Source organism: Lycium barbarum, chromosome 2 (genome assembly GCF_019175385.1).
Source record: "Lycium barbarum isolate Lr01 chromosome 2, ASM1917538v2, whole genome shotgun sequence".
Classification (NCBI taxonomy): Eukaryota; Viridiplantae; Streptophyta; class Magnoliopsida; order Solanales; family Solanaceae; genus Lycium; species Lycium barbarum.
In genome coordinates this window covers 16952287-16974685 of record NC_083338.1, presented here as the reverse complement: position 1 = coordinate 16974685, position 22399 = coordinate 16952287, and the positions used below count along the sequence as shown (strand labels likewise).

The 22399-nt window shown below is 33.6% G+C and overlaps 3 protein-coding genes across 3 annotated transcripts; 2 read left to right on the top strand and 1 right to left on the bottom strand.

The window, feature by feature from the left end:
• Nucleotides 1-805: 805 nt before the first annotated feature.
• LOC132628411 (uncharacterized) lies at nt 806-6571 on the top strand. Its single transcript, XM_060344193.1, has 17 exons — nt 806-1156; nt 1886-2710; nt 2868-2880; nt 3026-3038; nt 3102-3153; nt 3249-3683; nt 3772-3873; nt 3946-4062; nt 4332-4403; nt 4500-4583; nt 4743-5076; nt 5180-5321; nt 5410-5542; nt 5625-5867; nt 6051-6154; nt 6242-6415; nt 6565-6571. The coding sequence occupies exons 1-17, from the start codon at nt 806-808 to the stop codon at nt 6569-6571; spliced, it is 3201 nt and encodes a 1066-aa protein (XP_060200176.1).
• Nucleotides 6572-7365: 794 nt separating this feature from the next.
• Nucleotides 7366-8231, bottom strand: LOC132628410 (uncharacterized). Its single transcript, XM_060344192.1, has 2 exons — nt 7971-8231; nt 7366-7806 (listed from the first exon to the last, which is right to left on the bottom strand). Exons 1-2 carry the CDS (start codon nt 8229-8231, stop codon nt 7366-7368), a joined length of 702 nt encoding a protein of 233 aa, XP_060200175.1.
• A 10047-nt stretch (nt 8232-18278) lies between these two features.
• Nucleotides 18279-21487, top strand: LOC132628409 (DNA polymerase eta-like). Its single transcript, XM_060344191.1, has 5 exons — nt 18279-18475; nt 20371-20490; nt 20594-20705; nt 20786-20953; nt 21434-21487. The coding sequence occupies exons 3-5, from the start codon at nt 20598-20600 to the stop codon at nt 21485-21487; spliced, it is 330 nt and encodes a 109-aa protein (XP_060200174.1). The 5' UTR covers nt 18279-18475; nt 20371-20490; nt 20594-20597.
• Nucleotides 21488-22399: the final 912 nt, after the last annotated feature.

The following is a 22399-nucleotide window of genomic DNA, read 5'->3' as shown; positions in this document are numbered from 1 at the left end:
CCTGATCGTCCAATAAGAAGGGTTTCAATTTTTTCAAATGAACAATTTGAAGACCTATTGATTCTATAGATTTTTAGTGAAATAAGGAAAGACTTAATAAATACATTTTAGTTGATTTTAAAGTTCTACATATTATTAAATGACAATTTTGTCTACTGTAGAGTCTTTTAATGAAGGGCAAAAAGTTCAATCAACATTTCTAAATCCCTTCGTGTTTTTAATATAGTATAGATAGATTAATATAGTATAAATAAATAATGTATATAAAATAAAAAAATTTGGGGCCTTCATTTTGGGGGGCCTAAAGCAACTGCTTTAGTTGCCACCCCCTCCAGCCGGCCCTAAATATGGGTACATGGCATAATATTGGGAAATCTACATGGTGTAGATAACATTAGGCCTTATTTATATCTAGTAGCTATACTTTAAATTAATTACATTCCATAACTAAACGATGTATATCAATTACTGTACATAACTAAAACATTTAAACACGGTTAAAATTAAAAACCAACCGCAACATAAGGCTTGTATTCATATTTTTCCCCTGATCAACCCATTTTCTCTCTCATTGTCTCTCAATCTCTTCCGCTTTTTTCTCCATTATATCTATACACGATCCTCCACCGATTCCATTACCTAAATTCTTGCTGCGCATTTCTAGGTAAGTTATTTAGAAGTTTTTAGAAGTTTTTGTGTTTATTTTGTTAAATATATTCTTCCAATTTTTTTTATTTTACGCCATTGTTAGGGTTTCCGCCATTGTTAGGGTTTCTACTGCATTTTGCTTTGATTTTTTGGTGTAATGGTGGACAAAAGCACTCCATGCAGAGTTACTAGAGGCATACCCAATTATCTGCACCATTATGATGATGGTCCATCTTTTAATTTGTGTATCACTCAAAATGATGAAGAAATTGCAGGCTCTGTTGCTAGAATGGATGCTGAGAGTAGTATTAAGAAGCGCCATGACCCGGTAAGTATGGAAACAATGGGAGTTGAAGGTTCAAAATCTACCAAACGAAAAGATGTCGTTGATTCATCGATATCTGAAGCATCCCTACCAAGTATTGAAAAGCGGAGAAAAGTTATCGATGGTTCTTCAGTTAGCAAGGGAAAAAATGTTGTTGAAGATGTTCCTTCAAAAGCAGGGGAGGTACTGTATTTATTTCATATTTATGAATACAATGTTTATTTGTTATTAGTTTTTAATTTTGTTGCACTTTGTGATTGCACATTTTAGTGTTGAATACAATATATATTGTGTATATATTCTATATTTAATTTGTATATCAGTCTACTTGTGAATACATTTTTGTAGAATTGAATACAATTTGTCATTTGTCTTGGTAAGTATTGAATAAAATTTGTAGAATTGAATACATTGTAGAATTGAATACTATGTATACACAAAATGAAAATGTATACATAACTACTGTTCAGTAGATACATTGTTTCTTTGGATACAATTTGATGCACTTTGTGATTGCACATTTTAGTGTTGAATACAATATATATTGTGTATATATGCTATATTTAATCTGTATATCAGTCTACTTGTGAATACATTTTTGTAGAATTGAATACAATTTGTCATTTGTCTTGGTAAGTATTGAATACAATTTGTAGAATTGAATACATTGTAGAATTGAATACTATGTATACACAAAATGCAATGTATACATAACTACTGTTCAGTAGATACATTGTTTCTTTGGATACAATTAGAATGAATTTGTATTCTGTTGACTGTAGTATAGTTAAATAGATACATTATTTTTCTTTCTGGATACAATTAGAATAATTTTTTTGTTGCCTGTAGTGTATTTAAATTTGTCATTGCTGCATACTGAGTTTTTGACTGTTGTTGAACTGAATAATGCAGAGTAAGTTTTTTCTGAAAGATCCTCCTACTCATTCGGTGCACATGAGTTGTTACACCAATGTTGAAGTATTTAAAGATCTCAAGGAAAAACTAACTGATAAGCAGTACAAAATATTTGGGGAAACTTGCTTTGGTGTATTCACCCGAATGCAACACTGTGATGTTCAAGCACAAATGTTGAGGTGCTGCATGGTGAGAGAACTTATTGGAAGTACTCCTGATGCTTTTTTGATTGATATAAATGGTAATGAATTGCGGTTTTCTATTAGAGAATTTGCAATAATAACTGGTTTGAAGTGTGTTAGTGATGAAGATGCTTTTAAAGTTAACCGCACGGGTAAAAACGGGATTTTGGAGACATATTTTGGTGGTTCTAAGAAAATGCCCTCAAAGGCAGATTTGATTGAATGCTTCACAGATAAAAATTGGGGCCTCAATGATGCTGATGCCGTTAAAATTGCTGTCCTCTATTTCATTCATACCTATATCTTGTCCAATGAGAAGAATGCAGTAAAAATACCAAGGCTACACTTTGATTTGGTAGAGTCTGGAAGATATGTGGATTACCCATGGGGTAAGAAAGCATTCAATGAGTTGATTAAAAGTATGACTCACAAGATGACTTCTGAGAAAAAGTTTTATAGGCTCCATGGAATGCCACTTGCTATGCAAGTTTGGCTTTATGAGTGTTGTTCATTTGTTGACGCCACACTTGCAGTCAAGACGGGCAACAACATTCCCAGAATGCTAAATTGGACGACCATTGAAAGTCAGCCAAGCTTTAAGGAACTGATGGACGACATGTTTAAAGAAGATAACACCCTGGTAAAATGTTGTACTCAACATTGTTATATAAGTTCCCTTCATGTATTTAAATTTGTACTATTTCTTTATTTTATATTTTGACAAATGTATTATATTTTCTTGTTATAATCATAAATATGGAACTACTGTTTTTGACATTTATTTTGATACAATGCAGTCAAAGACACAGTGTATCAACTTTATACTTCACTGTAGTCTATGTTGCATTTTTTTGATGTATTCATAAATCTGCAATACAATTCTTGGATACAATGTCATTTTGACTATAGTATATACTTGATACACTGTTTCTGATATTATTTTCATACGATGCAGTCAAAGACACAGTGTATCAACTTTATATTTCACTGTAGTCTATGTTGCTTTTCTTGTTGTATTCATAAATTTGCAGTACAATTCTTGTATACACTGGCATTTTGACTGTAGCATATAATTCATACACTGTATACTTGACATTCTTGTATACTTGACAAATTTTAAAAACTACTTATATTTTGTATTTTGATACAAGTTCTGACAGTATTAAAATGGTGATTAGGAAATGCGTATTTTTGCCAACATAGTCCCGACGGTCGATGAGCTTGCTTGTCTTCAATTGCCCCCACTTGTCAATGGTGTACCAGAAAGTACCACTGCCCCCGTCCTTGATGATGATGATTTTGCTTCTACACCACCCCATAACGACACACATCAAAAGGGAGTTGTTCAATCAGAATCTCTACCGTCTAAGAAACGTAGGCAGATGTCTGTTGGGACTTCGTCATCAAAGAAAGCAGATCTGCAACGCGAAACAATTCCAATTTCCAACATTGCTCCCCGTAGGAAGACGCCTATTGTACAAACAAGAAAGTCGGCTTCTCCAATTGGGAATGAACAAGTGCATGTAAATACCCCATCTGTCCAGTTCCTGACATCTACCAAACAAGACGAGTTGTGTCTCATGAGGCAAGAAATTGATGAATTTAAGAAGTCGGTGAGTGTAATTTATAGCTTTTAGTTGAAGGATGAGTTCAAGGAGTTAATGTGTCTCTCCTATATTTGATTTTCTTTAATATTTTTAGGTGAAGGATGAGTTCAATGATTTGCACAAATTGATCAATGACAACTTGACAACGATTCTTCAAGCTATTGAAGTAATTAAAGGGAATAAGGATTCTGAAAAGGTAAAATAAAAACAATTTGAATATTTTCAATTGAAATAATCTTTACATATCTGATCTTTTTTTTTCTTTAAGGGTGCTGCTAGAGAATCTACATTTCAGCAACATAATAATGGAATACACAATAAATCATCGATACAAAACGGGAGTTATACGGCTCATTTTCCAACAGAGGTATCTGATGAGTTGCCTGTATCAGTCTATTTCTGTATCCAAAATACTTGACTGTATCTTTTTCTGTATCAAAAATACTTGACTATATCCAAAATACTTGACTGTATCCAAACATGTATGCATGTTTTCAATTATATTCAGACTTTCATTTTTATGATACAGTTAAGTGATTGCATTCATATTTCAACAGACTGTATTCATAAACATAACATTGTATTTATGTTTAAACTTATCTTTATACTTCCATTTTTATGATACAGTTAAGTGATTGTATTCATATTTAACAGACTGTATTCATAAATATAACACCTTATATTTTACTGAAACAGTTTAAACGGTTGTATTCATATCTCAGTCCAGTATACAAATACTTGAAAGTCTTATATACACATATGAGCAGGTTGTGTAATGCTTGTTCATTACTAAATTTATTGATTTTTTCCTTTCCATTTTAGGGCCTAGTGGGAGATGTTGGTGTGAACGAGGTTAATTCTACTGGTGATACATTAAGGGTTCAACACAGGAAATTCAGGGACCAGGTGACATTTTGGGAGATTATGTCGAACCAGAGGTACTACATTTAATAGTTTATTCAACTCTTCGTTGAAATTTTGTTATATGATAAATACATTTCAGATTACGATTAAATTTTGTCATCTCTTTGTTTATACCCGTTTGGATCACAAATCCCTATCAAGACAGCTGATGTTATCGTTGTTACTCCTGCTGCCATACCTATCAACGAAGGAAGCAACATGTTAGTTCATGATAATATTGTGAAAGGTGTATCTTCTTCTTCATTTTGTGCCGGTACATATCATTCTAATCAAGTGACGCCGTACAATGTCGTTGTTGAGTTTGAGGGTATTCATGTTGGTAAGGAACAGGAACATGTGCCTCAGTATGAGCTGGCGGATGAATTCCTTCCAACACAGAATACTATAACAAAAATTGTCATGACTTTGCGTAAAGAGAGGCGTCCTGGCCCTTTGCAAATGTCTCCTTACATGACAAATTTTGGGTCAGCTTCAGGTAAGCATTATGACGTATTTTTTTTATTTTTTACATTGTATTCCACTCTGCTTGTAGTTAATGTGATTAAAGATTGTATTCAACTCTGTTCGTATTCAAACAGGTAGTTCAGTTAAGTTGACAGAGATATTTGACAAAAAACACCCATTTGATAATAATTGCATCACGGGGCGACATGATGCCAAGCTGTTCGGTGAATTCTCAAAATGGGTAAAAGAGGAGCTGCTTGTTAGGCATGATAGCAAGTAAGTTAGTTGATCTATCGTATGTACTTGTTGTATAGACATAGTTTCAATAATGTTTTGATATATATATTTTTTGTGTATTTTATAGAAAGAACAAAGAGGACCACTACAAAAAGGGTAAGCCAAAACTGCCAACATCCATGGACTGTGGTATTAAGAAAATCAGCGACAAAAATTGGTTCTACCTTTTATCAATGGAGGGTCAGATGTGGAATGACGAGGTGTGATTTACCTTCTTTTTTCACATACATTATATTGCTTTGTGATTTAAATATTAAATGTTTTTGTTCGTTTTTATTGCAGCATCTTGATGACATGTTTTACTACTTCCGGAAAAAAGCCAAATATGATACAAATAGCACATACAAGTTTACCACTGTAGACTGTGTTTTCAATACCAAAATTGATGCTATTCACAAAGGCTATCTTGGCCCGGATGGTGCCATAAGTGTTGGGAAACAAGAAGATGTTTTATGTGAATACGTTAAAGGCCACCGGTTGCATTGCACTGTTCCGTGGCATTTGGTTGACTATGTATTCATCCCAGTCAGCATTAAAGAAAAAAACCATTGGCTGTTGGCAGTCCTTTCATTCCTTGACAGACGTATATATATATATGACTCGTACGGAGCAGCTGGTCATGATGCAACTGTTAGATATGAAATAGACAAACTCGCCAATCTATTGCCCTTGTATTTACATTTAACAGACTTCTACTAGTCCAAGCAGGGAGTTGATTGGAATTATCACCCTGCGTACAAAGACAAAGCACCGGCTGACAAATTTGACGTCATGTTTATTGACAATTTCCCACAACAGAGGCCTGGAAGCATGTATGTCAATTTTTGGATTTTTAAAACTGACATATATGAGGATAATACATCATTTAAATACAGTTTTTGTTTCTTTCTTTCGTGCAGGGATTGTGGAATGTATGTTGTTGCAGATGCGGAGTATTTGAGTCAGGGAGAAGGTATTCCACATGGAGACCTTGATGCAGAATTACTTCGTACGAGATATGGTGCTCTTTTGTGGGATTACGCTAAAAGGAAGATGGAAGAAAATGCCGAAAGCGATAATGAGGCACCTCCGAAGTTAGTTAGACCAAAGATAGATTTTGATCAATTTGAAAAAATCATAGTTAATTAGTTTGTAGTTGTGTGGTTCAAAATCAGATTATTATGTTTTTAGGGAAAATATTATCTTTATGTTTTTGTAAGGAGTTTTGCTGTCAAAATGACAGTTGTTAGTATGAATTCACAATATACAGTTTATTTTTTTGATGAATACAATTAAGTGTTCTTACATTGTTGAGTTAATCATTATGGGATGCCATTATTTGACAGTCGATTTAATCATTGGCCATTTGCTGTATATAGAGATGTTAAAATAATATATTCAAAGATAATACAGAGCTGTATTTAGAATTGTTACGGATGGAATTAGTTTCTGACTTGTAAAACAGATATATCTGTTGAATACCTAATATATAGTTATAAAATTTAATGAATACAAAACAGTTTTTTTACATTGTTGAGTTATTCACTTATGGCATGTCATCATTTACAGTTTTGTCAACATTTGGCCATTGTTGTATCCAGATATTTGAATGTATACAGAATTAACTTTTTTCAACATGAATACATAGCTGTATTCAGAAATATAACACTAATGTATACATAATTAAAACATAACTATATATCAGCCAGAAATGCATACAGTTATTCTCTATCTCTGATTACTTGTCTCTGAATTCTGAATTTGATGAACCGAACATGGTGCAATTGGTTTCTGATTTTGGAAACAGACACATACATAGAATACAAAGTATACCGGGCACGTATACATCCAATATAATACAGCGGAAATACTGCAAGTTATTCATAGAGAGTTCCTTTATTTTCAATCATCCAATATCAATAAAAAAACAGAATCATTCATCAAAAACCAGCTAATAAGAACAGCAAATGTCATGACGCTTTAAAGTCGACGTGGTTCAATACAGAAACCAGAAAAACAGAACAAATTACTAAGCAAACAACAACTACTTTCTTTTAGACTCATTCCTGCAAGAGCGCCTATTGTGTCCTGCATGTCCACATCTACTGCATGAGTTTGTACGTGTATTTGAAAACCATTCAGATAAAGACTTATCACGCTTCTTTTTTGGCCTTCCAGGCGGTCTCTTGTACCTCGGTGGCAACACTACTTCTTCTGAAATGTATACAGGCACATTCCACTCACTCTGATCCGGTAATGGATAAATTGGGATATCATAAGTCTTCATCACATTTTCTGGTTTGTACAAGTTTGAGCAGTAGCTGTCGACAGTGAGATTTTTCATCTTAAGAACAGCCCAAGCATGGGGGCAGGGAATCTCATCGACTTGGAACATTTTGCAACTACAAGTTTTCTTTGCAATACACACAATGAAACTCCTCCCTTCATCAATCACGGTGTGTAAGTATTCTATTGATGGAATTACCTATGCAACAATATACAAACAGATTCACATCAAGTTTTTATTACAAACATAATACGCCATATCAATATATAATTTTTTTGTAAGAAATATACTTATGTATAAGAATCATAAAGATGAAATATAAGCTATGAAAAAAATACGTATACAAATGCACGAAAACAAACCTTCATGCGAGTTGTTTTATTCTCATTAATGGTCAGCAATTCTTGAAATTTTTTCCCAAGCGTCGTGAATGTATATGAACCATTTTGTCGGTTTGTGAAATTCCATCGTCCATACATCAACCTAACTTCCTCCAGAAAATCATATATTGGTAATTCTCTAGCAGATACGAGTGCTGCATTAATGGACTCAGCAATATTTGATGTTAATGTCCATGCTCGGTTAACTGGACAATAAAGCCTAGCCCACTTTTCCCTTCCCATGAATCCAAGTACTCCTTCACCCGAATATCCTCTTTCTCAACTTTTCCCTTTAGCATATCAAAGTCATTCTGTGTGTATGCTTTTGCCATTTTATAGTATACACCACTCAACACTCCATGACTCTTCCTATAGTTATTATATACATTTTTCTAAAGATGCCATATGCATGCTAAATGTGGAATAGTAGGATAAATTCTAGCAACAGCCTTGATGATGCTTTCATGTCTATCAGATACAATACACATGTTATCCCTTACCCCATATGCTTCCTTGAACCGTTGAAAGAACCATGACCAAGACTTATCGTTCTCAGAATCAATCACGCCATATGCTAGAGGCAGTATATTACCTACAAATTCAATTGAGAAAAGCAAAAGGTTACTGATTTTTACTCCACTGTATTCATTGTATGCAAAAAACAGTACATTTGTATACGAATTACCTGCACCATCCAAAGTGCTCGCTGAAACAAAGGTGCCATTGTATTCTTGTTTTAGGTGGCTCCCGTCTACAACCACTATTGGTCGACAATAGTGGAACCCTTTTATAAAGACATATAATGCTACAAACAGATATAAGAACTCATTTTCAGGCGATTTTTGCATTCTTATATGAGAACCTGGATACGTTTTATCCAAGATGTATACATATCCAGGTAACTTCTTGTAAGAATCTGCTGGCTCTCCCCTCAACTTGATCATAGCCTTTTCTTTAGCACGATAAGCCTTCATGTAATTCACATCCACACCAATTTCATTTTTCACATCATCTACTATATCCTTTGGCGTATACTTCCTCTTGTGAATTGTTAACTTTGGTTTAATAATGCCTGCTATAAAACCACTACTTGCTTGAATACAAGAACACACCTTATCCTTCAATGGACATGTATGTCTGTCCACAAACTCTCTAACTTTGAACATTGCAGATTTGTTAATGCTTGAAGCTTTCATTTTCCACTCACATTGTTCTGATATACATACAATGTTGTAGCTGCAAATCCGCAATTGTATACTTATACATTCAGTTGCCGACACATATCAAATCATTAGGCAAAAAATTGAATACAATTTCATATACCAATTTAAACTAGATAGTCAGATATATGTAAGAAATATCAACTAGTTAAATACACATCACTTAATGAAAAAATATACAATTTTATTGTTATATACAAATAAATAATAAACAGTTTAACAAGCATACCTTATAGAATTTGATCTCTCTGTACGGAACTGAAACCTATTGTCAATTGCATATATTTTCATCACAGCCTTCAAAGTATCCTTGTCATTGTATACCTGATTTACCATGATCTCCTTGTGATTATGATTTGAAATGATCAAATTATTATACACAACTATTTGCTGACCAGAAGTTGAGGTTGCCACTTCTGTCGCATCATCTGTATTCATAACTTGTAATTGACGATTGTATTCTAATTGTGTTATGTCACCTTCAACTACACTTTCACTAGACACATTGTATTTACTCAACTTATCAGTTGTGGTAATACACAAAGGATAACTCCCAAACTGCCTACTATCTTTCTTCAGTTCAACATACACCCTGACACTCATGTCATTGTGTATTTCAAGCGGCATAGAATCACCTTCGATCATGTATTTGATATTAATTGTTTTGTTACTTGTATCTATTCCTACCTGTTTCGCTATTACATCAACTACATTCTCATACGATGCATAATCTTTGAAAACTATTGCATCGATTGTGTAATTCACAAAACGATTCTCATTGTTCCAAATCCCGGAATGTCGAATTACTGCCGGTATGGTAGACATTTTTTTTTTGAATTCAGTAGTGCTAATGATTATCAACAACTTCAATGTAAAACTACTCGTTGTATCATGAACATCAACTGAACTATTATTTACCTTCGAAATTCAGAATAAGTCCAGCAATTTCTGTATAGAACAACTCTAAAAAACCCTATAGAAACTCATACGAACAACAGCAGATTCGATTGCGACAATATAAATTAAAATCGCAATTGATTTTTGAGATTGTATTCTGAATGCATTCTATATGTTTGAATTGAATTTACTGTTAGGAGGTTAAGCTCTGTTTTTTTCGTTTTTGAATATTATTTTTTGAATTTGAATTTGAGTAATTGTAATCGAAAAGAATCGTGTGATATTTTGGAAGCCAGGTTATTGAGAGTGATTCTAGGAAGATTTTACTTAGTTGCCTTGTTTAGGAGATTTCATCCCACGATTTTAGCAAAATTTAATGACTGTATTCATGAATACAGTGATTTAATGACTGTATTCATGAATACAGTGACACTTAATAACGAAAACAACATGAAACAAGCGCTTAGTTTAGCTATATGTTTGCCACGAAAAGTAAATAGCTAAACTGTAGCTATGCGGAAAAAAAAAAAACCCAAATAGTAGTCATTTATGAAATTTTCCCCATAATATTTTGTGTTGGGCTGTGTATTTTTTAAAAATTTCCCAAGATAAATAAGGGAGGTATGCGCTATGAGTCCAGGGGTGTACAAAGGAAACCGATAAACAACACTATACTGGTAATCCGAACCAAACCGAGAAAAAAACTCAACTAATGGTTTGGTTTGACTTGGTTTGGTTTTAAAAAGAAAAACCCGACCACTCTTGGTTTGGTTTGGTTTTAACTAAAAAAAGTCAAACCGAATCAAACTAACCCGACATTGCATGTATAAAATTTCAAAATATTTTATACATAAAAATATTTACTTATAATGTAATTTATAAATATTTCTTAAACTTTTTCATAGTTTTTTATCTTTACATATTATTTCAAGCTTGGAATTAGAATTTTGAATGGTCCAATAAATTTTATAACCCATAGTAAACCCATCAACCGGTTCGGGTTAACCGATTCAAACCGGTAACCGGACTGGTAAAACCGGAACCGGAACAAGAATCGGTTGAACCGGTTAACCGTTTATTAACCACCGGCCCGGTTTCGATTTTTTTGGAATCAGAACCGGTAAAACCGGAACCGGACCGGTTAAACCGATCGAATTAATTTTTTTTTTAAAATGTAGCCGTTGGGCTGCTAATTTGAACCGTTGGCCAATGGTCCATTTGCAAAAATGGTCGTTGCCAAACGGTCCCAAACCCACATTCCCCCCCCCCCCCCCCCCCAACCCCCAAACTTTTTTTAACACTTTAACCCATCCCCCACCCCTATATAAACCCCTCTCATTTTCCATTTTAATCCACACCAATTCACTCTTCTCTTTCTCTCAATCTCTCAATTATAGTTACTTTGCAACAATTAGCCACTTTAAGTTGGTGGAGTTGGTGATTTTGCAACAATCCGAAGTAGCTTTGGTGGATTTGCAATTCTAGCCGGCTTCACTTTGTTGGAAATTAGTCCGGCAATTTGGTAGCTTCGTGTTACACCCCGGAAATTTTTTCGTTAACGTACAGTGAGTAGACTAACAAAGGGCACGACGTATACGATGTTTTAACAAGCAAGAAATGACATTTGATGATTTTAAATGAGATTTCAAAGACATAGGAGGTAGGAGACGAAAGTTGTTAAGGAAAGCAAGATATATGTTGTGTACCAGGCAGAATTTATGAGTATCGAATTAATGATGGCTTAATAATGCTTTGGAGAAGAGTTATAATATCCCTTAGATTGTTAACAAGGTGTTAAACAAGTATCAAGAAGGTTCAATAAGGATTTGAGGTCTAACGAAGTAACGAGAACAAAATTGGAGAAGAGACAGATTATACGACCAATTATACGGTCCGTATAATATTATACGGTCTGTATAATGGTCCGCAGAATCGTCACAGTGAAGGTCCCTCACTGATGGGATTATACGATCACTTATACGGACCGTATAAAATTATACGGACCGTATAATGTGTCGTATAATGGTCACAGAAGGAGTCGTTGATGGGGTGATTTCACGGTCACTTATACGAATCATATAAAATTATACGAACCGTATAATGTGCCGTATAATTGACACAGAAAGGGATGGTTGCTGAAGCAATTTCACGGTCACTTATACGGACCGTATAAGTGTCCGTATAATGATGTCGGGACAGATTTTTAATTTATAAACGAATATCCCAAGTTCATTTAATTCATTTCATTTTCTCTCTCCACGACTCAAGAGCTCTCTAGAACTTTCCGAACCCCTCATATACAAGAATCCAAGTGAAATCAATGATCAACTTCATCAAATCAAGAGAAACAAGTGCAAGAAACTCACTAGGGTTCATCTAAGGCAAGAAATTTCATGAGAAGTGGAACTAGGGTTTTGTTCAAGTGAAGTATTTCCACCTAAAGTTCATTCCCACACCATCTAAGGTAAGTTTTATGGTATTTCTATGTTATTCAAGGTATTGAAAAGTTGAAACACTTGGATTGTAAAAGGAGATAGAAAATGGGTCATGAATGTGGGAATAGTGCCATTTTTGAGTAGTAGTTTGGGGTGAATCATGAATATTGATATGTTGTGAGTGTAATTACGTTATGAATGATGTTAAGAGCATGATAGAAATATTAGATGAGAACGAATGTAAAGTTGTATTGTGATCATGATTATAAAGGACCTTGAGGGGAAATTGTGAGGATTGGATAATGATGAATTTGACAAAAGTTATTGATGATGATATTAAGAATGTTATTATTGACGTTTTGGGGTTGATATATGATATGGAGAAAGTAGTAGAAACAAAGGAGATGCTGCTCAAATTTCTTTAGCTTAGTTTAAACGCGCTTATGTTATCAATTATCTAATATGAGTATGAACTTTCTTGAAGGTAGAAACGCGAGCAACGAAGAAGAACGATCAAACGATAGAATAGCTAAACGAAAAAGGTATGTAAGGCTAATCCCTTCCTTCTAAGGCATGAATCTTCCTAATTTTCCACAATCTTCCTAAATAACGGAAATTATGAGTCCATGACTATAAAAAGCTACTTACGCACATGATAAAGAAAGGAGATACGTTACAAGCATGATGATGATGATGGTGACTATAAGTATGAAGGATCCTAGAGTAAAATAAGATGTCCATGAAGCTAATGATTCTAAGTATGGTTCCATTGATGTTGTTCCTTGTGTACATTCACCTTAAAATGTTAAATATAATCAGGGGTTCACGACCTTATGTCACCCCGACATAGCCATAGTTGCCTTCAAGTTCTAATGTATATTTTGATGATAAATGTATAATGATGCTAAGATATGATAAAGTCATGATATGTCTATGAGATGTATAATAATGTTAAGTCTATGATGTGCTCACGATGATACAATTCCACCGTGCCTAAATGGCCGGACATGTCACCGCAAAGGCGGGCTGCTTGTGATTCCACCGTGCCTAAATGGCCGGACATGTCACCGCTAAAGCGGACTGCTTATGACTCCACCACGCCTAGAAGGCCGGACATGATCACCACTAGTGGGCGGCATATGATGGTTACCCGGACGCGGGTTAACGATGATGACTTATATGATACGATGATGTATGCGCTATGATGATACATGTACCATGAATATATATATACACATATACATACATATATATATATCTAGATGATATATGTATGAAATGTATCCACCCCTAAAAGTTACGCAGGTTACATCTTCATCTCATAACTTATGATTTCTCGATTATGTTTATTTCATTCATGCCTTACATACTCAGTACAATGTTCGTACTGATGTCCGTTTTCTTTGGACGCTGTGTTCATGCCCACAGGTAGACAGGGAGGTGACCCAGACTTGTAGAAGTCATCAGCAGATTTACAGGAGCACTCCATTACTCCAAAGATGCTATTTGATTTATTCTTTTGTGTATGTATACGTATTTTGAGCACGACGGGGTCCCGTCCCGTCCATATGTTTAGTACTCTAGTAGAGGCTCGTAGATACGCATGTGTGAGTCATATGGTCTCACGATGTCCTCATTGTATATATGTATTATTTTGATAGCCGAAGGGCTTATGTATATAAAAGTAATTATGTTTCCAAATGAAAAATTATTTTCCCATGATTGAGTATAAATTAATGAATGTACGCTTAATGAGTATGATAAGTAATAGAATGAGTGGTGCTCGGTGGTTAGCCCCGGGTACCCGTCATGGACCCTAGTCGGGTCGTGACACTTCGTTCCAACTCTATCTTTATTTTTCACAATTTAATTTACGCAATTTAATTTGTTGCAATTTATTTTCTTGTGATTTATTTGAGTATGATTTAAATTAATTCTATTTAATAATGACGAAGAGATTTAGACGTGGTGTCGGTAGTAGTGGTATTGTTAGGGGTGGGTTTAATGAGGAAACATTTGTGGAAGAAACACCTAATTTAGGTATTGATGTTGGTGGAAATAATCCACTTTTAGGTCATGAGGCAATGCAATAACATTATACCGACACTTTAAATAAAATTGATGATGATGATGAAACACAAGCCCCCGAAAATCCCATAGGAGATACAGGCCCTGCACAATCACATACACAAGATAAACAACCTAGAACTCGTAAGCCAACAGCTAAAATTTGGAATTTTATGACTAAGGATAAGGAAATCCAAACAGCTAAATGTAACATATGTAAACAAGTATTTGCTTTTAGGCAAGAAACTAGTAAGGATGGTGGAACGGGTACACTAAATGGTCATATGAGAAAGAAACATATGGATGTTTGGGGAGAGCAAACGGGTTCAAATGTGGGGGGTATTCAAATGACGATAGACCCACGAACTGGTAAAAATTTTAAGTATGACAAGAAAAAAGAGCGTGTAGAAATAGCTAAAATGGTAGCTTATGATTGTTTACCATTTTCCTTTCCTTCGGGTTTGGGGTTCGTTACTTACATTCAACGTTGTTATAATCCGTTATTTAAGGGTATTCGTAGAAGTACTTGTAGATCGGATGTTATAGATTTGTATAAAAAATATAGATTTTATTTGCGCCATGTATTTAATTCTTTAAATTGTAATGTTTCTCTTACTGCTGATTTGGGTCTTAGTCTTGACAAGTTAGATTTTTTTGCTATTACATATCATTGGGTTGATGATAATTGGGTTATGCAAAAAAGAATTATAGCTTTTTTATATGATGAAGGGAAAGGTCGTCACGATGGAAAATTTTTAGCGGATTCAATGTCTACTATTATGAGATTTTTTAACATTTATAGAAAAACACTTTGTATTGCTTTAGATAATGCTTCTAATAATACAAAGGCTATTGGTCTTTTAAAAAGAGAATTAAACCCTCCGCTAAAAAAATATTTTTCATGTGAGATGTAATTGTCACATTTTAAACTTAATTGTTAAAGATGGTCTTGTGTGTTTTGACGATTCTATTCAAAAAATTAGAGAGACGGTTGCGTTTCTTTTTTGTAATGCTAATAGGGGAAGACTTAGAGATTTTAAGAATTGTTGTGTGGAAAATAACCTTAGACCTAGGAAAATTCAAGTAGAAATTGAGACTAGGTGGAACTACACTTACATTATGCTACAACAAGCATATGAGTATAGGATTCCCATACAACAAGTTCACAACAAATATAATATTAATAATGATGATTGGTTAAATTTTACGCATTGGTAAGATGTTAAGGAATGTGTTGAACTCTTAGAAATTTTTTATAATGCAACTCTTGCTTTTTCTAAACAATTCTATCCCACGGTAACCGGAATTTTAGCCTACTTAGCGGAAATAGCTAGAGTTTTACAAGAGTATAAATATAAACCCGGTTATCAAGCGGCTATTTTTGATATGACAACAAAATTTAAGAAGTATTTTTTCCCATCCCAACTTTATTTATATTGGGTTCTCTTTTAAATCCTTGTTTAAAAGTGTCTTATACTAAAGCATTGGTTAATCAAATTTATATATTTTTAGAAATTGAAGAGGGAGTTCAACCATCTTTAGCTGAAGCCGAACTCGCTATTGATGCCGAGTTTAGAAAAGTTTTTAGTCATTATTCTAATTTGGAAAAACATGCTACACCCGTTGCTCCACGCCCTACTACTTCTCAAAGTAGCAAAAAGGGCTTGTCGGGTTTGTCGCATTTAAAAGTTTTACATTCACATCCAACTCCTTCTTGTAATGCAAATTTTGATGAATATCACTTTTATTTGATGCAGCCAAATGTGGATATCAAGGAACTAGATGAATTGGACGTCTTAGCATGGTGGAAGAAATACAAGGCAAGTCATCCGATACTCTCAAGAATGGCTCGAGATATCCTTACAGTTTAAGTATCAACCGTGGCTTCGGAGAGTGCATTTAGCCAAGGAAGACAACAAATTGGATATTATAGACACTCATTATCCGGCTTTAGCTTGCAAGTACTAGTGTGCATTCGCGATTGAATTAGATCGGAGCGACGCAACCAAAACTTAGAAGCGGAGGAAGGCGAAGAGGAAGAGATTGAAGATTTGATAGCAAGTGGAGCGGATCAAATGGAAGACTTTGAAGATATCTCCATGGCCGAATATGATATGGGGGAAATTAACCAAATGATTGAGAATTGGTGATTTTATTATTCTACTATTTCTTTGCAACTCATGTATTATTTGCAAGTTAAAAAAACTACAACTTGCAAATAAATGTTATCCAAGAATGAATAAAATATATGGCTCATTGAGCTTTCTTCTATTTACTTGTGTTCATATTTTTACTTATTTTAAATTAGGAATATACCTAAAATATACTAAGAATATACTTATAATATACATCTACTTAAATTAAAAACTAGAAAATTATATACTTGGAAAATAACTAAAATATACTAAGAATATATTTATAATATAAATATACTTAATTCATAAAATACTAATTTATAAACTTAGAAAAAAATTAAGCTATAAATAACTTAAGTTATACTATATAAGTATATATAGTATACATATAACTTAAACATATATATATATATATATATATATATATATATATATATATATATAAAAGTTATATAACCTAAGTATATTGATATATATATATATATAAGTATATTCTTAGTATATTTTAGATATATGTAGTATAACTTAAGCATATAACTTAATATATATATATATATATATATATATATACACACACACACACACATATATGCTGTATTGCTGTTAGTCAGTAAATATATAAACCTTATTTATAAACTTATATAACATATGTAAATATACCTACAATATACTAATAAATACTATAATATATATATATATATAATATACAAAAAAAAAGAGGTTTTGGACACTTTTGAACTGGACCGGTCCGGTTTTGGTTATTTAACCGGTAAACCGGAACCGGTGGCCGATTCCGATTTTTGAACCGGAAACCGGCCAGTTTGTTAATCGGTTATCGGTCAGGTCCGGTTCAAACCGGTTAACATGTTTAGCCCATAGATATTAGTAGCTCAAATAAAACCCAACAAATATCAAATCAATACTAATACTAACAAAAGAAATTCAATTCTAACACTAAGAATGAAAATAATGTCGGATATCGATTCTTAGTTTTATATTGATTTAGACAGTGAAAATAAATAACAGATTTTTTTTAAATAGTTAGTTATATAATTAATACTTATTAGTCATACTTATTTAGCACGACTTAGCACTTTTAGATTAATCATTTTCTATAGGCACTTATAAATTAGCCGTATTTATTAAAGTATGACTTAGTACTTTTAGATTATGTTCATTTTATTTTATGTAATTTTATTACTATTTTTTGTTAAATATTTTAACACAATGTCATCTCTAATCTCATATTTTGTGTTATTTTCTTATAAATATCTTAATTAGATAGTCTATCTTACTAGAACCAAAGAAATATTTGAAGTATAAGCTATATATTTTGTACGAAGACTTTACCGAAACAAACCCGAAAAAATCGAGAAAACCCATAGTTGAAAAACGCAATTTTTGTTGATTTAGTTTAGTTTATAAATTTAAAAACTCGATGCAATTAATTTAATTTAATATTTAAAAAATTCGAACCAACCTAATTCGTGCAAACCTAATCTATGACCTACAACTTTAGGGAGGCATGTGCAATTAACTGAAAAAACAAAGTAACCCCCGCGGACCAAATTTATATATTGCGGCATAATAATTCAAAGGAAACCCGCCGTGAAATTGGTGGGAAAAAGAAGTAGGAGAAGAGGATTGACAGAGAGATATGCCGGTTGCAAGACCTGAGTTATCTGATGCTAGAGTTATTGCTCATGTCGACATGGATTGCTTCTACGTTCAAGGTTTGGGATTTATTTCACACTTTATTCATTTGTATTCATGTTCTTTAGGGCATAAGTAGACTAGATACTATATGTAGCATCCCTTCATTTCCCTTTTGAAAAAAACACAATTGTTTCCGTTCCTTTCTACTCGAATTGCCTATGGAATTCCAATGATAAGCTACAAAACAGAAAGTTGAATTTTTCACAGTATGAAAACGCTGTCCTTTAGGGTTTCTTGTACTCCCTGTCCCAATTTATGTGTCACACTTTGCTTTTTAGTCTGTCTCAAAAACAATGTCAGCTTTCTATAATTATAAACAATTTAACTTTAAGATTAACCTTTAACCCTTAATCACTTAAATATCAGTTTATTTTAGACCACAAATTTCAAAAGTATTCCTTTCTTTTTCAAACTTCGTGCCAAGTCAAACAGTGCCATATAAATTGGTACGGAGGCAGTAGTTCGGTTCCTCTTTTACCCGAATCACTTATAGAATTCCAATGAATAGCTACAAAAACAGAAAGTTGAATTTTCACATATGTAAATGTTGTCCTTAAAACCATAAAGTACGTGACTTGATGCGCAGTTCAGTTAGAAGCCAATCAGAGGCAGAGCCAGGATTTTTAGTCTATGGGTTCTAGACTATAATCCATTTTGCTTATTTGGTTTGGTATAGATTATTTATACATATCAGATGATTTTTTTTTTTAACACAAACATAGTTTGAGCGAAAGCTAGTAAGCTAAAATTGTGCCTCCATCCCTGAAGTCAATACTTCCTTAAGGATGTTCCTTTAAACTTCTGTTGTTTCTTAGCCAGATCACTTTTTTTGGTAGCTCTTCTATAGTTTGGTGAGAGGTCACTGATATTTGTTGGTTTAAGGAATTGGGTGTTCTTGCACCCACGGGTGTAGCCCTGACCTCCAATTAAAATTCATCTTAAGCAAGTTTTCTATAAATTTAAAAGTACTAAAAGTTCTCTATATTTTCTACTAGGGTTAAAAGACTCCTAAAGATAAACCAAACGCACTAACATGACTAAAATATATTCCCAACTAATTGGTATTGCCGATATAGATCTTTTTTTTTTTTTTTCACTTTCCCCTATCTTTCGTGAAGTCTACATGATTTCTAATTCAACTTCATTAGCCATGACAACATTTCACACTCTTGCATAAGGTCACTTGAGATGTTATCATTTTTGTTTTGGCCTAACCGGTTTTGTCAAAGTTGCGCTTAAGCCTTGAAGCGAGTCTCAAAACATGTTGAGCGCTTCGCCTCGCTTTATGTACGCTTCAGTGTCATCATTAAGGCTCTAAGATATACTTTTCCTTGCCAATGAGCCTCTCTTGAAGAGGTGATACTAGATAATTGATATTTCACTTTATCATAATGTTTTTACACTTTCTTTGTCCGTATATTTGTTTTTCATGCTTATTATTATTTGTCTTGGAATAAACATATATTTATGTATATTTGTATTTTTGCACCATTGCGCCTTTTTCATTAAAGCCCGCTCTTTATTTGCGCTTTGCGCTTAAAGCCCCAGCTGACCTTAGAGTTTTTTTTTTGCGCTTTTTTCTTTTGATAACACTAGGTCTAACCTTGTATAAACATCCACCTCTTGCATAACTCATCATTGGATCAACATTCACTCCCATATATTATTCTTGGTTTTAGAACCATTTTATAAAACTTGCCTTTCACCTTGGTGTTTTAAGTATGTATTCTGTGTAATTTAGAAAAGAAGTGCTCTTTCTGTAATGATCATGAGATAATGATGTTACCATATTTTGTTAATAATAGTTATGTTACCATCTTTTTCTTGAGTAATATCTTTTTGCTGTGCAATTTCGTTATGCGATGCTATCATCTTTGTAGTCTGGCTAACTGGTAACACTGTGTATCTGTAGTGGAGCAGCGAAAGCAACATAGTCTAAGAGGTAAACCCACTGCTGTTGTACAGTACATTCTTGGCAAGGCGGGGGGCTGATCGCTGTCAGTTATGAGGCTCGTAAGTTTGGGGTGAAGCGGTGAGTCTGTATAATTTTTGGTTGTATGAGTAGTCAACTGGTTATTCTTGGAGAACTTAATACTTATCAAATGTCTGAGCACTGAAATATTTACATGTTTAAGCTCAATGCGAGGTAATGAAGCAAAGCAAGTTTGTCCGGAGATTCATCTTGTTCAAGTCCCAGTTGCCCGTGGTAAAGCTGATCTTAATGATTACAGGAATGCAGGCTCAGAGGTCCCTTGATACTGAAAGCTATCATTGTGCTCTATGAATGAATAATTTGTGCTGATAATCATACCATAATATAATTTCAGGTTGTCACCATACTTGCTAGAAGAGGCCGATGTGAGCGAGCTTCAATTGATGAAGTGTATTTGGATCTCACTATAGCTGCTGAAGCAATGTTGGCAGATAATCCTCCAGAGCGCCTGGAAACAATCAGGGAAGAAGCAGTGAAATCACATATTTTGGGTCTTGAGGAAGTAGGTGTCATTTAAAGCAGCATTTTTCTTTTTGTGGTTTTTCCCCTTGGCACATGAGGTCAGAAACGTTAGTGCAATCCGTCATAGCATTCAAGAGCAACATTAGTTTAGGTATTGAAGTTGGATTTTGCCTAGAAGGTTCTTTCAAGCTCCAACAGATCAGCAGAGCATTTCAATGAACTATCAAAGCCTATTTTATCATTTCAAGTTATGAAATGCTAGAACAGAAAGTAATCTCAAATATGTTTTTTTTTTTTTTTTTAAAATAGTAGAACCACCAAAATGGTGGGAAAATCTCTAATATGTTTTGAGATGATAGTACTGGAGATAGGAAGATATGTACGGCAGGCCTACATCTGTACACCATACGATAGACTTCTTCACAAATAATGTTACAAATATTTTGTATTTACATTTTTTTTATATTTTATCCATATCCCTCATGTTTTTGCTGATATCTGCTGACTTAGTTTCCTGCAGAGGTTGGTAATGATGCCAGAGAGAAGGTCAGACATTGGCTCAACGAAATTCTAAGTCTTGAGCGAGATATACACAATTCATACCATTCTCATACATAAATTTTGAGCGTAATGGTTAAGCCTTGATCGAGATATACACATTTCATACGTTCTTCATACATAAAATTTAAGCGAACTTTCTAAGCCTTGAGCAAGATATACACATTTCATACACAAATATTTGAGAGATTATTTTAAGTCTTGAATGTTGTATCAAAGTTGTATACGATCTTGTTGTGGTTGTATTGATTTTACAGAAATCTAACATGAACTTTATACGAGAAAATGTGAGCAAAATTTTAAGACTTGAGCGAGATACAAATTTCATGTTGTTTTCATACACACAATTTTGAGCGGATTTTTTAAGCCTTAAACGCGATATACACATTTCATACTTTTTTCATATCATTTTTATACACTAAATTTTGAGCGAACTTTTAAGCTTTGAGTGAAATATACACATTTCATACATAAATTTTTGAGCGACATATTTTTTTTTAAAAATTTTAAAAATAATTTTTTTTAAAAAAAATTATATTTTTTAAAAGCATGTTTTGTATAAGGTTTGTAATGTTATATTTTATAAATATAAAACTATCGTTACATTTTGTAAATATTTCTCCTTAAAGTGTATATATACATAGTTGTCCCGTAAAATTAACCACCAGCCCCATTTGAAGGGCAAACCGTCAATTACTTCATATGGGCGGTGTACAGGCATGGCCCAAACAGAGACACTTGATAAAGTTGTCGCGAAGAGTCCTCTTGACTAATTAATTACTCTCTCCGTTCCATAATAAGTGTCATCTTAACTAAAAATACACATATTAAGAAATCAATAATACAATGTGAAGTTTACCAAATTACCTCTATATAATAATAATAAATTATTTTTACCTTTTGATTAAAGTATGCACAACAAAATATA